The sequence below is a fragment of the Ixodes scapularis genome, unplaced genomic scaffold (genome assembly GCF_016920785.2).
Source record: "Ixodes scapularis isolate PalLabHiFi unplaced genomic scaffold, ASM1692078v2 PGA_scaffold0__279_contigs__length_252992795, whole genome shotgun sequence".
Taxonomy (NCBI): Eukaryota; Metazoa; Arthropoda; class Arachnida; order Ixodida; family Ixodidae; genus Ixodes; species Ixodes scapularis.
In genome coordinates, this window is record NW_024609835.1 from 12502563 (window position 1) to 12515305 (window position 12743).

At 51.4% G+C, this 12743-nt stretch overlaps 1 protein-coding gene across 1 annotated transcript in view; it reads left to right on the forward strand.

Annotated features, from left to right (window-relative positions):
* LOC115324840 (connectin-like) overlaps positions 1-12234 on the forward strand; it is a 97794-nt gene extending 85560 nt beyond the window's left edge. The window contains exon 3 of the mRNA XM_042291281.1: positions 11657-12234. Coding sequence (XP_042147215.1) covers positions 11657-12234 — 578 coding nt within the window. The remainder of the gene's footprint in view (positions 1-11656) is intronic.
* Positions 12235-12743: the final 509 nt, after the last annotated feature.

Here is a 12743-nt window from a genome sequence, read left to right on the forward strand (position 1 = left end):
AAATAAAAGACTCGTGAAATGTTTTTTGTGCGACATTCTAATCGCACGAAAAAGTTTCATGCCTGTTTTATTCCTAGCACCTTACTAAGACAACTTTTATAGGAGATAACTGCGGGCCCTGTAATGGGAAATGGCGTTTTTGGATGGCTGCCTTTGAGTATGCGATTGGGTGCGATGCGGGTTGGGCACTAATGTGTGTATATATAGGTGACGACGCTGGCATTGAAAACACAACAGTTGAAAGTAAAGCGCCTGTCCGGTCGACTGTGTATCTTTCTTGTCCCCGTTTTGCTCACAATTTTAACCGTTTAGTCCTGCAATGGTTTTTTAGGCATCTAGATTATTATTTGCTTTAGAATTATTACCAACACATGAATATTGAAATCAATCAAAGTTTACCAAATTTTCGCCACGGGTGATAAGCTTAAAATTAAAAAAAAAAACTCATGAATTATGAGACACTGTTCTCACTTCGAAAATCCAAACCCAGAATCCAAAAGAGGCAACAGAAGCTTTTTTTTTAGGCAATGGTTATCTTGATAATGATGTCAGATTGTTGCACGCTAAAAAGAAACGAGGAGTCCTTTCCGTAAAATTTATATTAGTTGTACCTCGTATGAGTATGACGTTCACCGGGGGCCGCACTTTGTATCACTAATAATAAAATTAACGTGCCCTAACACGTAGGTTTTCAAGCTGCAATATTGTCACGAGTGGTGACCAAACAAAAAAACAGGAAATAAACAGAAAGAAATAAACGTTTAATGTGGCGAACTTGTGCCAAAAAAATAAAGAAGGAAACAGAAGAAAGCAGAGCGTCGCGGGCGTCGAAGTCGGCGTGTCAGCAGAATCGAGCGCTAGGGCGAGACTGACTCGACAAGGTCGCGGGCGGCCTCTTATCTAGAGTGCGCCGCTATCTCGAAGATTCGGCGAAAGCGGTTCGAGCGTCGGGTGATCGGGGCGAGAATGAACACGCACTTTCTAGAAAACAAAAGCAGGGATAAATGATAGAAGTTACGTGCGGCACATGAATAAACGGGAACTTTCTGGAGGACCGTGACCGAGCGTTGCTTTCTCAGCCTTGCGCGCGGCATTACTCCCCCCTTTAAAAGTGCATCGCCCCGATGCAGTGTAAAACAAATCAAAATAAAAAAGAACGATAAACTAAAGAGTCTTTTGGAGCACAAAAGGTCCACAGTCCTATCGAGCGTAGTACGGCTTCAGGCGCACGACGTGGACGACCTCAGGTCGTGGTGGGCGGCGTGACGATGTTCGTGTTCCGTCGGGCATCACCTCGTAGTTCAGCTCGCCGAGGCGACGAAGTACCTTGTATGGTCCAAAGTACCGTTTCAGCAGTTTCTCACTGAGGCCGCGGCGACGGATGGGCGTCCATACCCACACCCTATCACCGGGCTGGAAGTGGACGTCCCTGCGACGAAGGTTGTAGCGGCCGGCGTCGACGCGTTGTTGGGCTTCAATACGGTGTCTGGCGAGCTGGCGGACTTCTTCTGCCCGTTGGGCAACCACCTGGGCGTCGTCGCTTCCGTCGAGAGCCGGTTCGTGGGGTAACATCGCGTCCAGCATTGTCGTTACCCTGCGCCCATGCACAAGTTGAAAGGGTGTCACTCCGGTGGTCTCTTGTACGGCCGTGTTGTAGGCAAAGGTGACGTACGGCAGCACCTCGTCCCATGTCTTGTGCTCGACGTCGACGTACATGGAAATCATGTCGGCGATGGTCTTGTTGAGTCTTTCCGTGAGCCCGTTGGTCTGCGGGTGGTACGCCGTGGTGCGACGATGGCTGGTGTGGCTGAGACGCAGGATTTCTTGGGTCAGCTGTGCCATGAACGATGACCCTCGGTCTGTGATCAGGACTTCGGGGGCGCCATGCCGGAGGACGATGGACTCGATGAAAAACTTGGCGACTTCCACAGCAGTCCCTGAAGGGAGGGCTTTTGTTTCGGCGTACCGCGTGAGATAATCTGTGGCGACGATTATCCAGCGGTTTCCCGATGTTGACGGCGGAAAGGGGCCAAGTAGGTCCATTCCGATCTGCTGGAACGGTGCGGTTGGGGAAGCAATCGGCTGCAGGAGACCGGCCGGTTTCGTTGGCGGTTTCTTACGTCGCTGGCACTCGTGGCACGATCGGGTGTAGAGGTGGACGGCTTTGGGGAGCTTTGGCCAGTAATACTTTTCACGAATACGGGCCAGTGTTCGGCTGTAACCGAGGTGTCCCGACGTCGGGTCGTCGTGACATGCTTGAAAGATCTCCTCCCGAAGGTCGGTCGGGATTACCAGCAACCACGGTGTGCTGTTGTCGCCGAAGTTCTCTTTGTAGAGTACACCTTGTCGAATGGCGAAGGTCGGCAATACTCGTGAGAAGACACGTGGCACGGTACCCCCACCCCCTTCCAGGTGCTCGATTAATGCGCGCAGCTCAGGATCGTCCCGTTGACGTCGTGCCATGTCGTCGGCGTTTACAGCTCCTAGGAAGCTCTCGTCGTCATTGTCGTCGCTGCAGCCGGAAGGAGTTTCGACGGGGGCTCTGGACAAGCAGTCGGCGTCGCTGTGCTTCCGGCCGGACTTGTAGACCACTGTCATGTTAAACTCTTGTAGTCGGAGGCTCCATCGAGCAAGACGTCCTGACGGGTCCTTCAGGTTAGCAAGCCAGCAGAGCGAATGGTGGTCAGTGACTACACGGAACGGGCTCCCGTACAAGTACGGGCGGAACTTCGTGATTGCCCAGACGACCGCAAGGCATTCTTTTTCAGTCGTGGAGTAATTTCGCTCCGCCTTGGACAATGTCCGACTTGCGTAGGCGATGACTCGCTCGGTGCCTTCTTGAACTTGAACCAGTACCGCGCCAAGTCCTGCGTTACTTGCGTCCGTGTGAATCTCGGTTTCCGCATCCTGGTCGAAATGTCCAAGAACAGGAGGCGTCTGCAGTCGTCGCTTCAGCTCGTCGAATGCCTGCTGCTGCTCCTCGGCCCATTCGAACTTCTCGGCGTCCTTCGTGAGGTTTGTGAGCGGTGCGGAAATCCTTGCGAAATCTCGAACGAAGCGCCGATAGTAGGCACATAGCCCAAGGAACCTTCGCACGGCCTTCTTGTCTCTTGGCACTGGAAATGCTGCGACCGCGCGAGTCTTCTCTGGGTCTGGACGAATGCCTTCGTTACTAACCACGTGACCTAAGAACTTCAGTTCGTCATAGGCGAACCGGCACTTTGACGGCTTGAGAGTGAGCCCGGCGGTCTGTATGGCATGGAGAACCGTGCGGAGTCGTCGCAAGTGCTCGTCGAAGTCAGCTGAAAATACTACGACGTCGTCCAGGTAGACGAGACAGCTCTGCCACTTCAGCCCTGCCAGTACGGTGTCCATGACACGCTGGAAAGTTGCTGGCGCCGTGCATAGTCCGAAGGGCATCACCTTGAACTCGTAGAGTCCATCCGGCGTGACGAAGGCTGTCTTCTCTCGGTCCCGTTCGTCGACCTCGATTTGCCAGTAGCCGCTCTTCAGGTCCATCGATGAAAAGTATCGAGAGTGGCGCAGCCGGTCTAGAGTGTCGTCGATGCGGGGCAGTGGGTAGACGTCTTTCTTCGTAACCGTGTTGAGCTGCCGGTAGTCCACGCAGAACCGAAGAGTTCCGTCCTTCTTCTTAACCAGCACGACTGGAGAGGCCCATGGACTGCTTGAAGGTTGGATTATGTCGTCATTCAGCATCTCTTGAACTTGCTGCTGGATCACCTCCCTTTCCTTCGCGGAGACTCTGTACGGTGATCGATGCACAGGGCGCGCGTCGTCCTCGGTAACAATGCGATGCTTGGCAACCGCGGTCTGGCGCACCTTCGACGACGTCGCAAAGCAGTCGCGGTATTCGGCGAGGAGGTTAACCAGCTGACGTCGTTTAGAGTCCGGAAGCTTAGGGTCAATGTCGAGCTGCGCTGGCGACGTACTGTCTTGCTGGGACGGCGAGAATTCGTCAGTAATCGCGGTGATTTCGGCGGGGTTTCGGAGTTCCTCGACGTGGCCCACGGCTGCACCTTTCGTGAGGTGTTGCGTTTCGTTTCGGAAGTTCGTCACGAGGGCCACAGTCCGCCCATCCTGAAGTTCAGCTACTCCCCTTGCAACGCCTATGCCTCTTCCCAGGAGCAATTGGAGGTTTCCCTCGAGAAGAACTTCACCATAGGAAGCTTCATCGATCCCGACAAGTACGAAAACACTCGACCGCGGTGGTAGGTTTACGTGGTTTGCGAGGACTCGGACCGTGGGTGACGTCGCTTGGGGTTCCTCCGATGGTGGAGCAGGTTTTCGTAGCGTCAGCCGGTTTGTTCCGAGGTCGATGACGGCGCCATACTCGCAGAGAAAGTCCATTCCGAAGATAACGTCCCTCGAACACAGTCTTGTAGAATGACGAACCTGACAGGGCACGTTTCACCGTGGATCTCGACGCGAGCAGTGCATCTCCCGACTGGTGTAATGAGATGTCCTCCGGCGGTTCGTATTTGGGGTCCTTCCCACGGCGTCATGACTTTTCGAAGGCGGCGGGAGAGCCTCCCACTCAAGACTGAGTAGTCTGCTCCGGTGTCCACGAGTGCCGATGCGTCGTGGCCGTCAATGACGACGTTTAGGTTGTTGGACACCGTTGCAGGGGCGTCGTAGCGATGCGTGGCGTCGGGGGAGTGGGAGCGCTCCGTCGTTCTTGGAGGCTCTTTACGTCGGTCGTCTTCGGCAACTCCACCTCCAGGGGTTGCCGCGCCTAGTTTCCCCGGCGAAGAGCGAGGGGTGACAGGCTTTCACGTCGGGGTCGGTGCATCGGCGAAGCTGGACGTCGCGGCGATGGCGACCGGAACTCTCGGCGGGACGCAGGCTCGGGGGACTGGGGTCGTCGCAGGTACTCGTCGGTCTCCCGAGGGCGTTCACCATACCGGGGGCGCGGGTCGTTTGGGTGGAACCCGCGCAGCCCGAGTCGTCGGTATGGGCATCGGCGGTACACATGGTCGGGTTCCCCGCAGTGGTAGCAGAGCGGGCGTCGGTCGGCCGTTCGCCACACGTCGGTCTTCCTCGACGAGGGTTGCTCCGGGCGGACGTCCTGGACTTGCCCTTCCTGGCGTCGAGGATACTGTGGCATCGGAGGGTCTCGTCGGGGTGGCGCCGTGGCCTGGCGGTTAGCTTGCGGCGGTCGTCGGGCCATGGCGGCGTAGCTCAAAGTCGGCTCCTCTGGCGTCGTCATGTTGATCGGAACCTCAGGTTGGAAGGCCCGATGAACTTCATCTCGCACGACCTCGGCGAGCGACAGGGAGGACGGGCGATCCATAGCGGGGAGCATCTTGCGGATTTCTTCCCGGACGACTTCACGGATGATGTCACGGATGCCTGGGAGGTCGGTACCGAGGTTGTATCCGGATGTCGCCAGACTAGTCACGCCAGGGTGTCGCTCGTAGTGCCTGGCGCGTGCTAGTAGGGCACGTTCCATATTCGTCGCCTCCGTGACGAACCCGTCGACAGTTGTCGGAGGATTGCGAATGAGACCTCCGAATATCTCGCTTTTGACACCCCTCATCAGGTGTCGCAGCTTCTTCTCCTCTGTAGCCTGAGGATCGGCGCGGGCGCTCAGGCGAAGAACATCCTCAACGAAGCTGGTGATGCTTTCATTCAGACCTTGGGTCCTTGTTCGAAGGATGTCTTCGGCCCTCTCGCGTCGTTGTTGGCTGGTAAACGTCTTCACTAGCTCTTGCTTGCACACCTCCCACGAGGTTAAAGAAGCCTCGTGGTTCTCCAGCCAGTACCTTGCAGTACCTTCCAGCGAGAAGTAAAGGTTCTGCAAGCAGTGCTCAGCTGACCACCCGTTATGTCGGGCCACACGTTCATAATGTTGCAGCCAGTCCTCGATGTCCTCGTGGGTGTCTCCGTGGAAAGGCGTCGGAGTTTTGGGTGCGACGGGCAGGTATACGACGCTGGCGGTGGACGGGTTCTGGGACGACTGGCTGTCCATCGTTGGCCTCGTTGGCTGCTTAGTCTTGGGCGGTAGAGGTCCGAATTCCGGATGTAGACCTTGGGTGCGACGACTGAACCGGATCTCGGAAGTGCTTTCGTCGGTTCTTCGTGGGCTAGGCGTCGGACTTGCACTGTGGGCCCTCGGAGGGGTACGCGGCAGGGGCATGCGGTACCCCGCACCTCCACCAAATGTCACGAGTGGTGACCAAACAAAAAAACAGGAAATAAACAGAAAGAAATAAACGTTTAATGTGGCGAACTTGTGCCAAAAAAATAAAGAAGGAAACAGAAGAAAGCAGAGCGTCGCGGGCGTCGAAGTCGGCGTGTCAGCAGAATCGAGCGCTAGGGCGAGACTGACTCGACAAGGTCGCGGGCGGCCTCTTATCTAGAGTGCGCCGCTATCTCGAAGATTCGGCGAAAGCGGTTCGAGCGTCGGGTGATCGGGGCGAGAATGAACACGCACTTTCTAGAAAACAAAAGCAGGGATAAATGATAGAAGTTACGTGCGGCACATGAATAAACGGGAACTTTCTGGAGGACCGTGACCGAGCGTTGCTTTCTCAGCCTTGCGCGCGGCAATATAATATGTTGCTCATGATCTAATTTCAAACGTGCGAACAGCTGTGGTGATCCTATGTTGGCAAATTATCAGTATGGGTGCATAATGTAGTATTTTAATTAACGAGGTGTAAATTAAAACTAGTCTGACATCAATTAAAATGCTCTATCTAGTACGAAAAATCCATGTGTAATGACATTAATTGTGGTAAAGCACTTAGTGATATCAAAGTCGCGGCGTTTGATAATGGGTAAAAGTTCCAAATTCAATACCTGTTATTTTGGAACGGATGTGGCTAGAAAAAGCGATTCCGTTATTTGTTTAATTACATCATCTTCTATGACATTAATTTTTGGCTAGTTCTTTTCTCCGGAATCGTTTTGCCCAGGTCAGGATTTGCAGTTCGGAGGAACGCCTACCCGCTTGCACGTACGTTCACTGCGGCCCCTTTCGCTGATGTTGGAAAACCGGTGGAACAGTACAGTCTAAGAAATGCCTGCGCGTCTACTTACCCGCAAAACCCTCAAAGAGCGCATTTCTACGATCTACGAGATCAGCTAAGCAAATGATGAGGGGGAACATCTGTTTTAACCTCAGAATGTAGTATACGCAGTGGCACTATGCGATGCAAGCATGACGCTTGGCATTACGTAATGCCACAGCGCATACTTCATTTTTAGGTCCAAACGGATGCTCCGCCTCATCATTCGCTGAGCTGATTTCGTAGATCGGAGAGGTCGTCTCTTCGGAAATTTTACGGATAAGTAGACGCGCAGGAATTTCTTAGGATGAATGGTTCAAGTCCCATACGGGCTCCTACGTTACATTGGTACAGTAAAGAATGCTGTTTGCATTCAAGACTGGCTGTTGGTGAGCCATGATCGCCGAGCTGGGGGTTATGCAAGATGGTGGAACGATGGGGCCGGGACATCGCCCGCTGCGATTGGTCAGCGTCGTGGCGCTGACCAATCGCAGCGGGCAGCAATGCCCCGCTCCTTTCGTCCCTCCGTCTTGCCTAGTCCCCAGCAGCCCACGATAACCGGGGGACCCCCGCTAGAGCGCTTCTCGTTTCAGCCGGGAGAGGGCGAGCAATGAGCTGGAGACGCAAGTAGACTCGAACAGAATATTCCAAACATACATAAAAAAAAATATATATATATATATATATATTATAAGATTTTTGAAATCCACATTTGAAGCGCGAATTAAACTGTATCCACGATGAGAAGTTCCAAATCCATCGCTTCTCATTCTAATCTCGAGGGAAAAAGACGGCGCCTCTCTGATTACTAGGAGGGATGTCGTATGTCGGCCTTGTTTATGATCTCAAACTCGACCCGGATGAACAGGAATTCAAGTACGTTCTTTCTTATCAGTTACAAATAATCTCCTTTCTTCAAGGCTCATTGTTCGACCTCCAGGATCATGCCGGAGCCGCCGGATTCGATCGCTGATCCGGGCAAAAAACCGCAGAAAGCAAAAAGGCGTTTCCTTTCGAGAGCCTAAATTGAGCCGAAGAGGGAAACTAATATTTCTTCGTGAACTCAGCAAATCCTTGGTCCCGCTTATAATACCTTTCCAACGCGGTTTCCGCGGACCACAGAAAGATCGAGATTGGCAAAGAAAAGAAATTGACTCTTTTTTTTTCTATTGGGTGATTCTTTATTTGTCTAGACCCTCAGAAATCTTCGTCTGTATTCTTCACCGAAATGAACACGGAACACTTTTCGTGGCTTTTTGATTAATCTGATCAGCTAATGAGAAAGGTGATTGGTATCATGCTATGAAATCAGTGTTGTCTCGGCGGGCAGAAAGAGGCGCATGCTTTTTTCGCTTCTGTATCTTGGAGACTTTTTCTTATCCCCGCAACAATGACAACCAACAAATGTACGATGTTTTTCAGTCGCGTATAACCACCACCGCCTGCTCCTCGACAAATGTTTTGAAGCTAGAATTGGAAATCCTGCTGCAGAGGTGATTATCTTATTTACCGGATGGACTCGTTAACTTACGCTTGGTGCGAGCCCGTTGCTGGACGTGTTGAAGTTTGCCGGGTTAGCAGAACCGCTTTTGTGTGGAGACAATTTCGCGCTAATTAATAATTCCCGTGCACTATTTTAGGCTCCCCTCTCGTTTTACTCATCTCCAATTTCCTCGTCTACATATTTAATTTATGTATATTTTGCTCTGGTATTGCACTTCCTGATTTCTTCTTTCTAACATGATACCTCCATTTTCTTTTTGGAAAGCACCCGCTACCGAGACTGCATGCTGCTGGGAGAGGCGCAGTACGGTCCGCTATTCGCATTGGCGAAACCGCTCGCCCTTTTCATTAGCAGAGCTGATTAACGAAAAATCGATGGCTGACGTTAGGCGTGCATCTTGAGGCAATACACATACAGGAGCTTCTGCGAGCAGGGAATCCATGCACGCTGTACTTCTTCCGAATCAACGTAGAAAGAGTAATGACGCCGGTTTCTTTTTTTGTTGATTCATTAAGCTTCTAGGGTAGCTTACTTAATTCCTATGCATCGCCTAGGCACGCCGCGCAGTGAGAAAACTAGTCGGCTTTTCTCTAAAGCCATGGGCACACTGCTCATACTTCATACAAAAGACGTTGTGCGGACAGTGTCTGAGGGGTGCCTTAGTTGTGACCCTGCTGTCACATTGTACGTACGAAGCCTGCATGTTCGAAGTATGCATGAAGCAACATGCTTGGAAGCTGCTTGAGACCTGCCCTCAGATAATGTTTGTCATCACATGTCTGCAGGAAACAACGTGTGACCGCGGCTTAAGAGGCATGGAACTAAGACTCTTAGCGATACAGTTCGTCCATTTGAATGATGCCTCCTATAAGAGGTTTATTTTTAAAATTTTATCAATGACTGCTTTCATTGTAGGTTTGTTTGCACTTCCCAGAAAATTTATTGCCTGGAAGAAGCTGATGTATCTCGCGATAGGTTTGAAGGACATTTGTGCTTCCGGACATCTTGATTGAATGTTCCGCGTGTGACCAAGAAGAATGTCACGAACGCTTCACGAATCGGCTTGCACTTAGCCACTGTATTTTTGATGACCTGAAATGTGCGGAATTTCTGATGTATTCGTGTTTTCAATTTTTGGGGGCGACGCTCCTTAGGGGCTAGCCATGTCCGTATGTCCGTCCGCCGTCGGGTCACGAGCACGTGAGCACGTGCTCGCGTGCTCGTGTAGGGCAAAAACAAAAAAAACGAAAAAAAACAACCGCATCTCCACGTGGTGAATGATGTCGAGTGGGGCGAAGCTCTGGTGGTGCTTGTCTGCGTAGACGGTGAGCCGCAGCATGCCGAGCCTTTCGTTCGTTTTCATCCATGTCAGAAAGAGAACGTACGGTATGGAACGTGGTTATATACCCATTTGAGCATTTGACCGCAGCGTGACACGGATGAAAATGAACGAAAGGCTCGGCATGCTGCGGCTCAGCGTCTATGCAGACAAGCACCACCAGAGCTTCGCCCCAATCAACATCATTCACCACGTGAAGATGCGGTTGTTGCATTTTTTTTTTGTTGTAAACTATGGACCTTTTACACCGAGTGTAGCTGTTTTCAAGCACATGTCCCCCCCCCCCCCCCCCCCCCCCCCAACATTTTATTTTTTCGGAGACGATCAACACTAGGTGACTTATTCTATTTCAGTCAATATTTTTTCCTCGGATGTCGGAACAATACATAGTTAATTGACGTTCTAGGACCACCCGCGTCAGTTATACAAAACTTAATTACACTAAATATTATCTGTTGGCAACGGTAATTTGCCAATGAATCCTTTTCGAATCATGGTTAAAAGCGCTAAAAAGACGAACACAAGAGAAGACAAACACGGGCGTTACTAACAAATGTATTCGAAAAAAGAAGATAGACGCACACATATACCTACATGTTGCTGCACTTATCGTCACTCAGGCTACGCATGCGCAGGGATAAAGTACGCCTGTTGCAGTTCGCGTGCTCTTTGATTGTTGCTTCTACCTAGAATCTGGGTGTCACCGAAGCGTGGCTCACATTTGCAGGCCCTACAGTGCACGGGCAAATGCGCCTCATCACTTGTCTTCAAATGTTATGCACGCACCCTCAAACGGTCATTGGTGCACCTTGCCGTTTGCCCAACGTAAGAGTTTCCACACGTTAGCGGTATTTCATACACGACCCCCTTACGCATTCGATATACAGTTTGACGTGCTTCGTATCACAGGCTCGCTCGTTTTTGCTTTCACTAGCCATTCGAGGACACATTTGGCCGAGTTTCTTGAGAGCTGAAAACACCAGAGGCACTTCATACCTATTCGCAACCTTTTTGAGGTTATGCGACATTTTGTGTACGTATGGTACGACCTCAAGACTCAAGTTGCTTTGTGCCGACTGCGTCACTTTTCTGGTTGTGTGGTTTTTACTTTATGTAGGATGGCCTCTGCCAATTTCGCCAAGACCGTATTTGAGAGAAGTCCCCTCATTCACGCCCTGTAGGGCGTGGATGAGCTAATGTGAGCCACGCTTTGGTGACAACAAGATTCTAGGTAGAAGCAAGAATGAAAGAGCACGCGAACTGCAAAGAGGCGTACTTTATCAGGAATAGGGGGCCCCAATACGTGAGCGACACGTCGATTGCATTGTATAATGCCGAGATACGTTTGTTTGATACATTTATGTAAATGGTTGAAGGGTGGGTATCCCTGCACATGCGTAGCCTAGGTGACGATAAATGTATCGACATTTCGATAGAAGTGTCGATAGAAGTGCATATATATATACTTCTATTTTCTTTTTTCAAAAAGAGTTGTGGGTAGCGCCCATGTTTGTCTTTTCTCTTGTGTTTGTACTTTTAGGGTTTTTAACCGTGGGTAAAAACATTCATCCGCGACTAGCCCAACAAGTACTTTTACAATAAATCCTTTGTTTTTATTCACCTTAAATGTGCATGCAACCCATGATGCTGGCGGGACATAATAATTGGGACGTCATAAAAAGCATAAGCACAGTCAGGAAGTTTGTCAATTTCACAGTCAATCTGCCGATTAGTCAATCTAGTCAATTAATCAATCAATAAATGGTTCTCGTTTTCCTCCAGGCAACAAGTTCAGCTGCGACTGTCGCCTCGTGTGGATGCTGCACCTGGAGAACGCCACTAGGAACGACAAGCTTCGGCGCGAGCTGCGACACGTGAAGTGCGACTTCCAAGCCAGCGGCAACCTGAGCAGCAGCAAGGTGTCGCGACTCAGCGCCAGTCAGCTGGGCTGCCCCACCGACTACGCCAGGCCAGAGTTCCGCAGCGCCGCCGCCATCGCCCACTCCACCACCCGAAAGGCTTCGGCCCTGCCGCCGCCGACAGCCGCCGGGAAAGGAAACAAGGAAGCCGCAGGCGAGTCCGGTAACAGGATTAACGGCGGGGCCTCTCCAGATCCCGACATCGATCCCGACGAGAAGAACAAAGCCGTCAACTACGATGATGTGCGGCTGATGAAGAACGACATCGAGGTCGTCTTGAATCAGCGAATGGGCGCGGATATGCTGGCGTCATCGTCCAGGGGACACCAGCAGCACAGGGGCAACGGGGCTGCTTCCGGTCGGCCGATGGACACCGGATGGTACCTAGTCGGCCTCCTCTGGTCCTGTTTGGCGGCGGCCGCCATGTCGACGTGTAGGTGATCGCGCAGTGCGACGACTGCGAACGAGGACAGGGTGGTACTGGTCGGTTCTTGTGGTCGGTCCTGGTGCGAAGGACAATGCCGCGAGGACTGGCCGTCGGTCTGTGATCATGAACCGCTGTGGCGTGTCGCTCGGTTGTGTACTTTATGTTTTTTTTTTTTTTTTTTGCTGAGAAATTAAGTGTGCGTCGTGCTTTTAATGTGGAGTGTCAAAAACCTCGATACATTTCAAGGTTGAGGTGACTTTGTTTTGTTATTGTCTGTTAACGTAGTTCATGTCACGTGGTGTGGACAAAGCAAAAGCCTCATCTGCTTATGTAGCGCCGAGTGAAGTTGAGACGTGCGCCCTTTTCACTTTTCATTCGTTCTTGTTTTATATGATTGTGTCAGTCTTACTTCTACGACTTGGAACTTACTACGCTCTCAAAAGCACCTGCATGTATACTGCCTCCCAAGACGCACGGCAGGAACACCAATAGAATAAAAGGTTAAAAAATCGCGATCAAACGG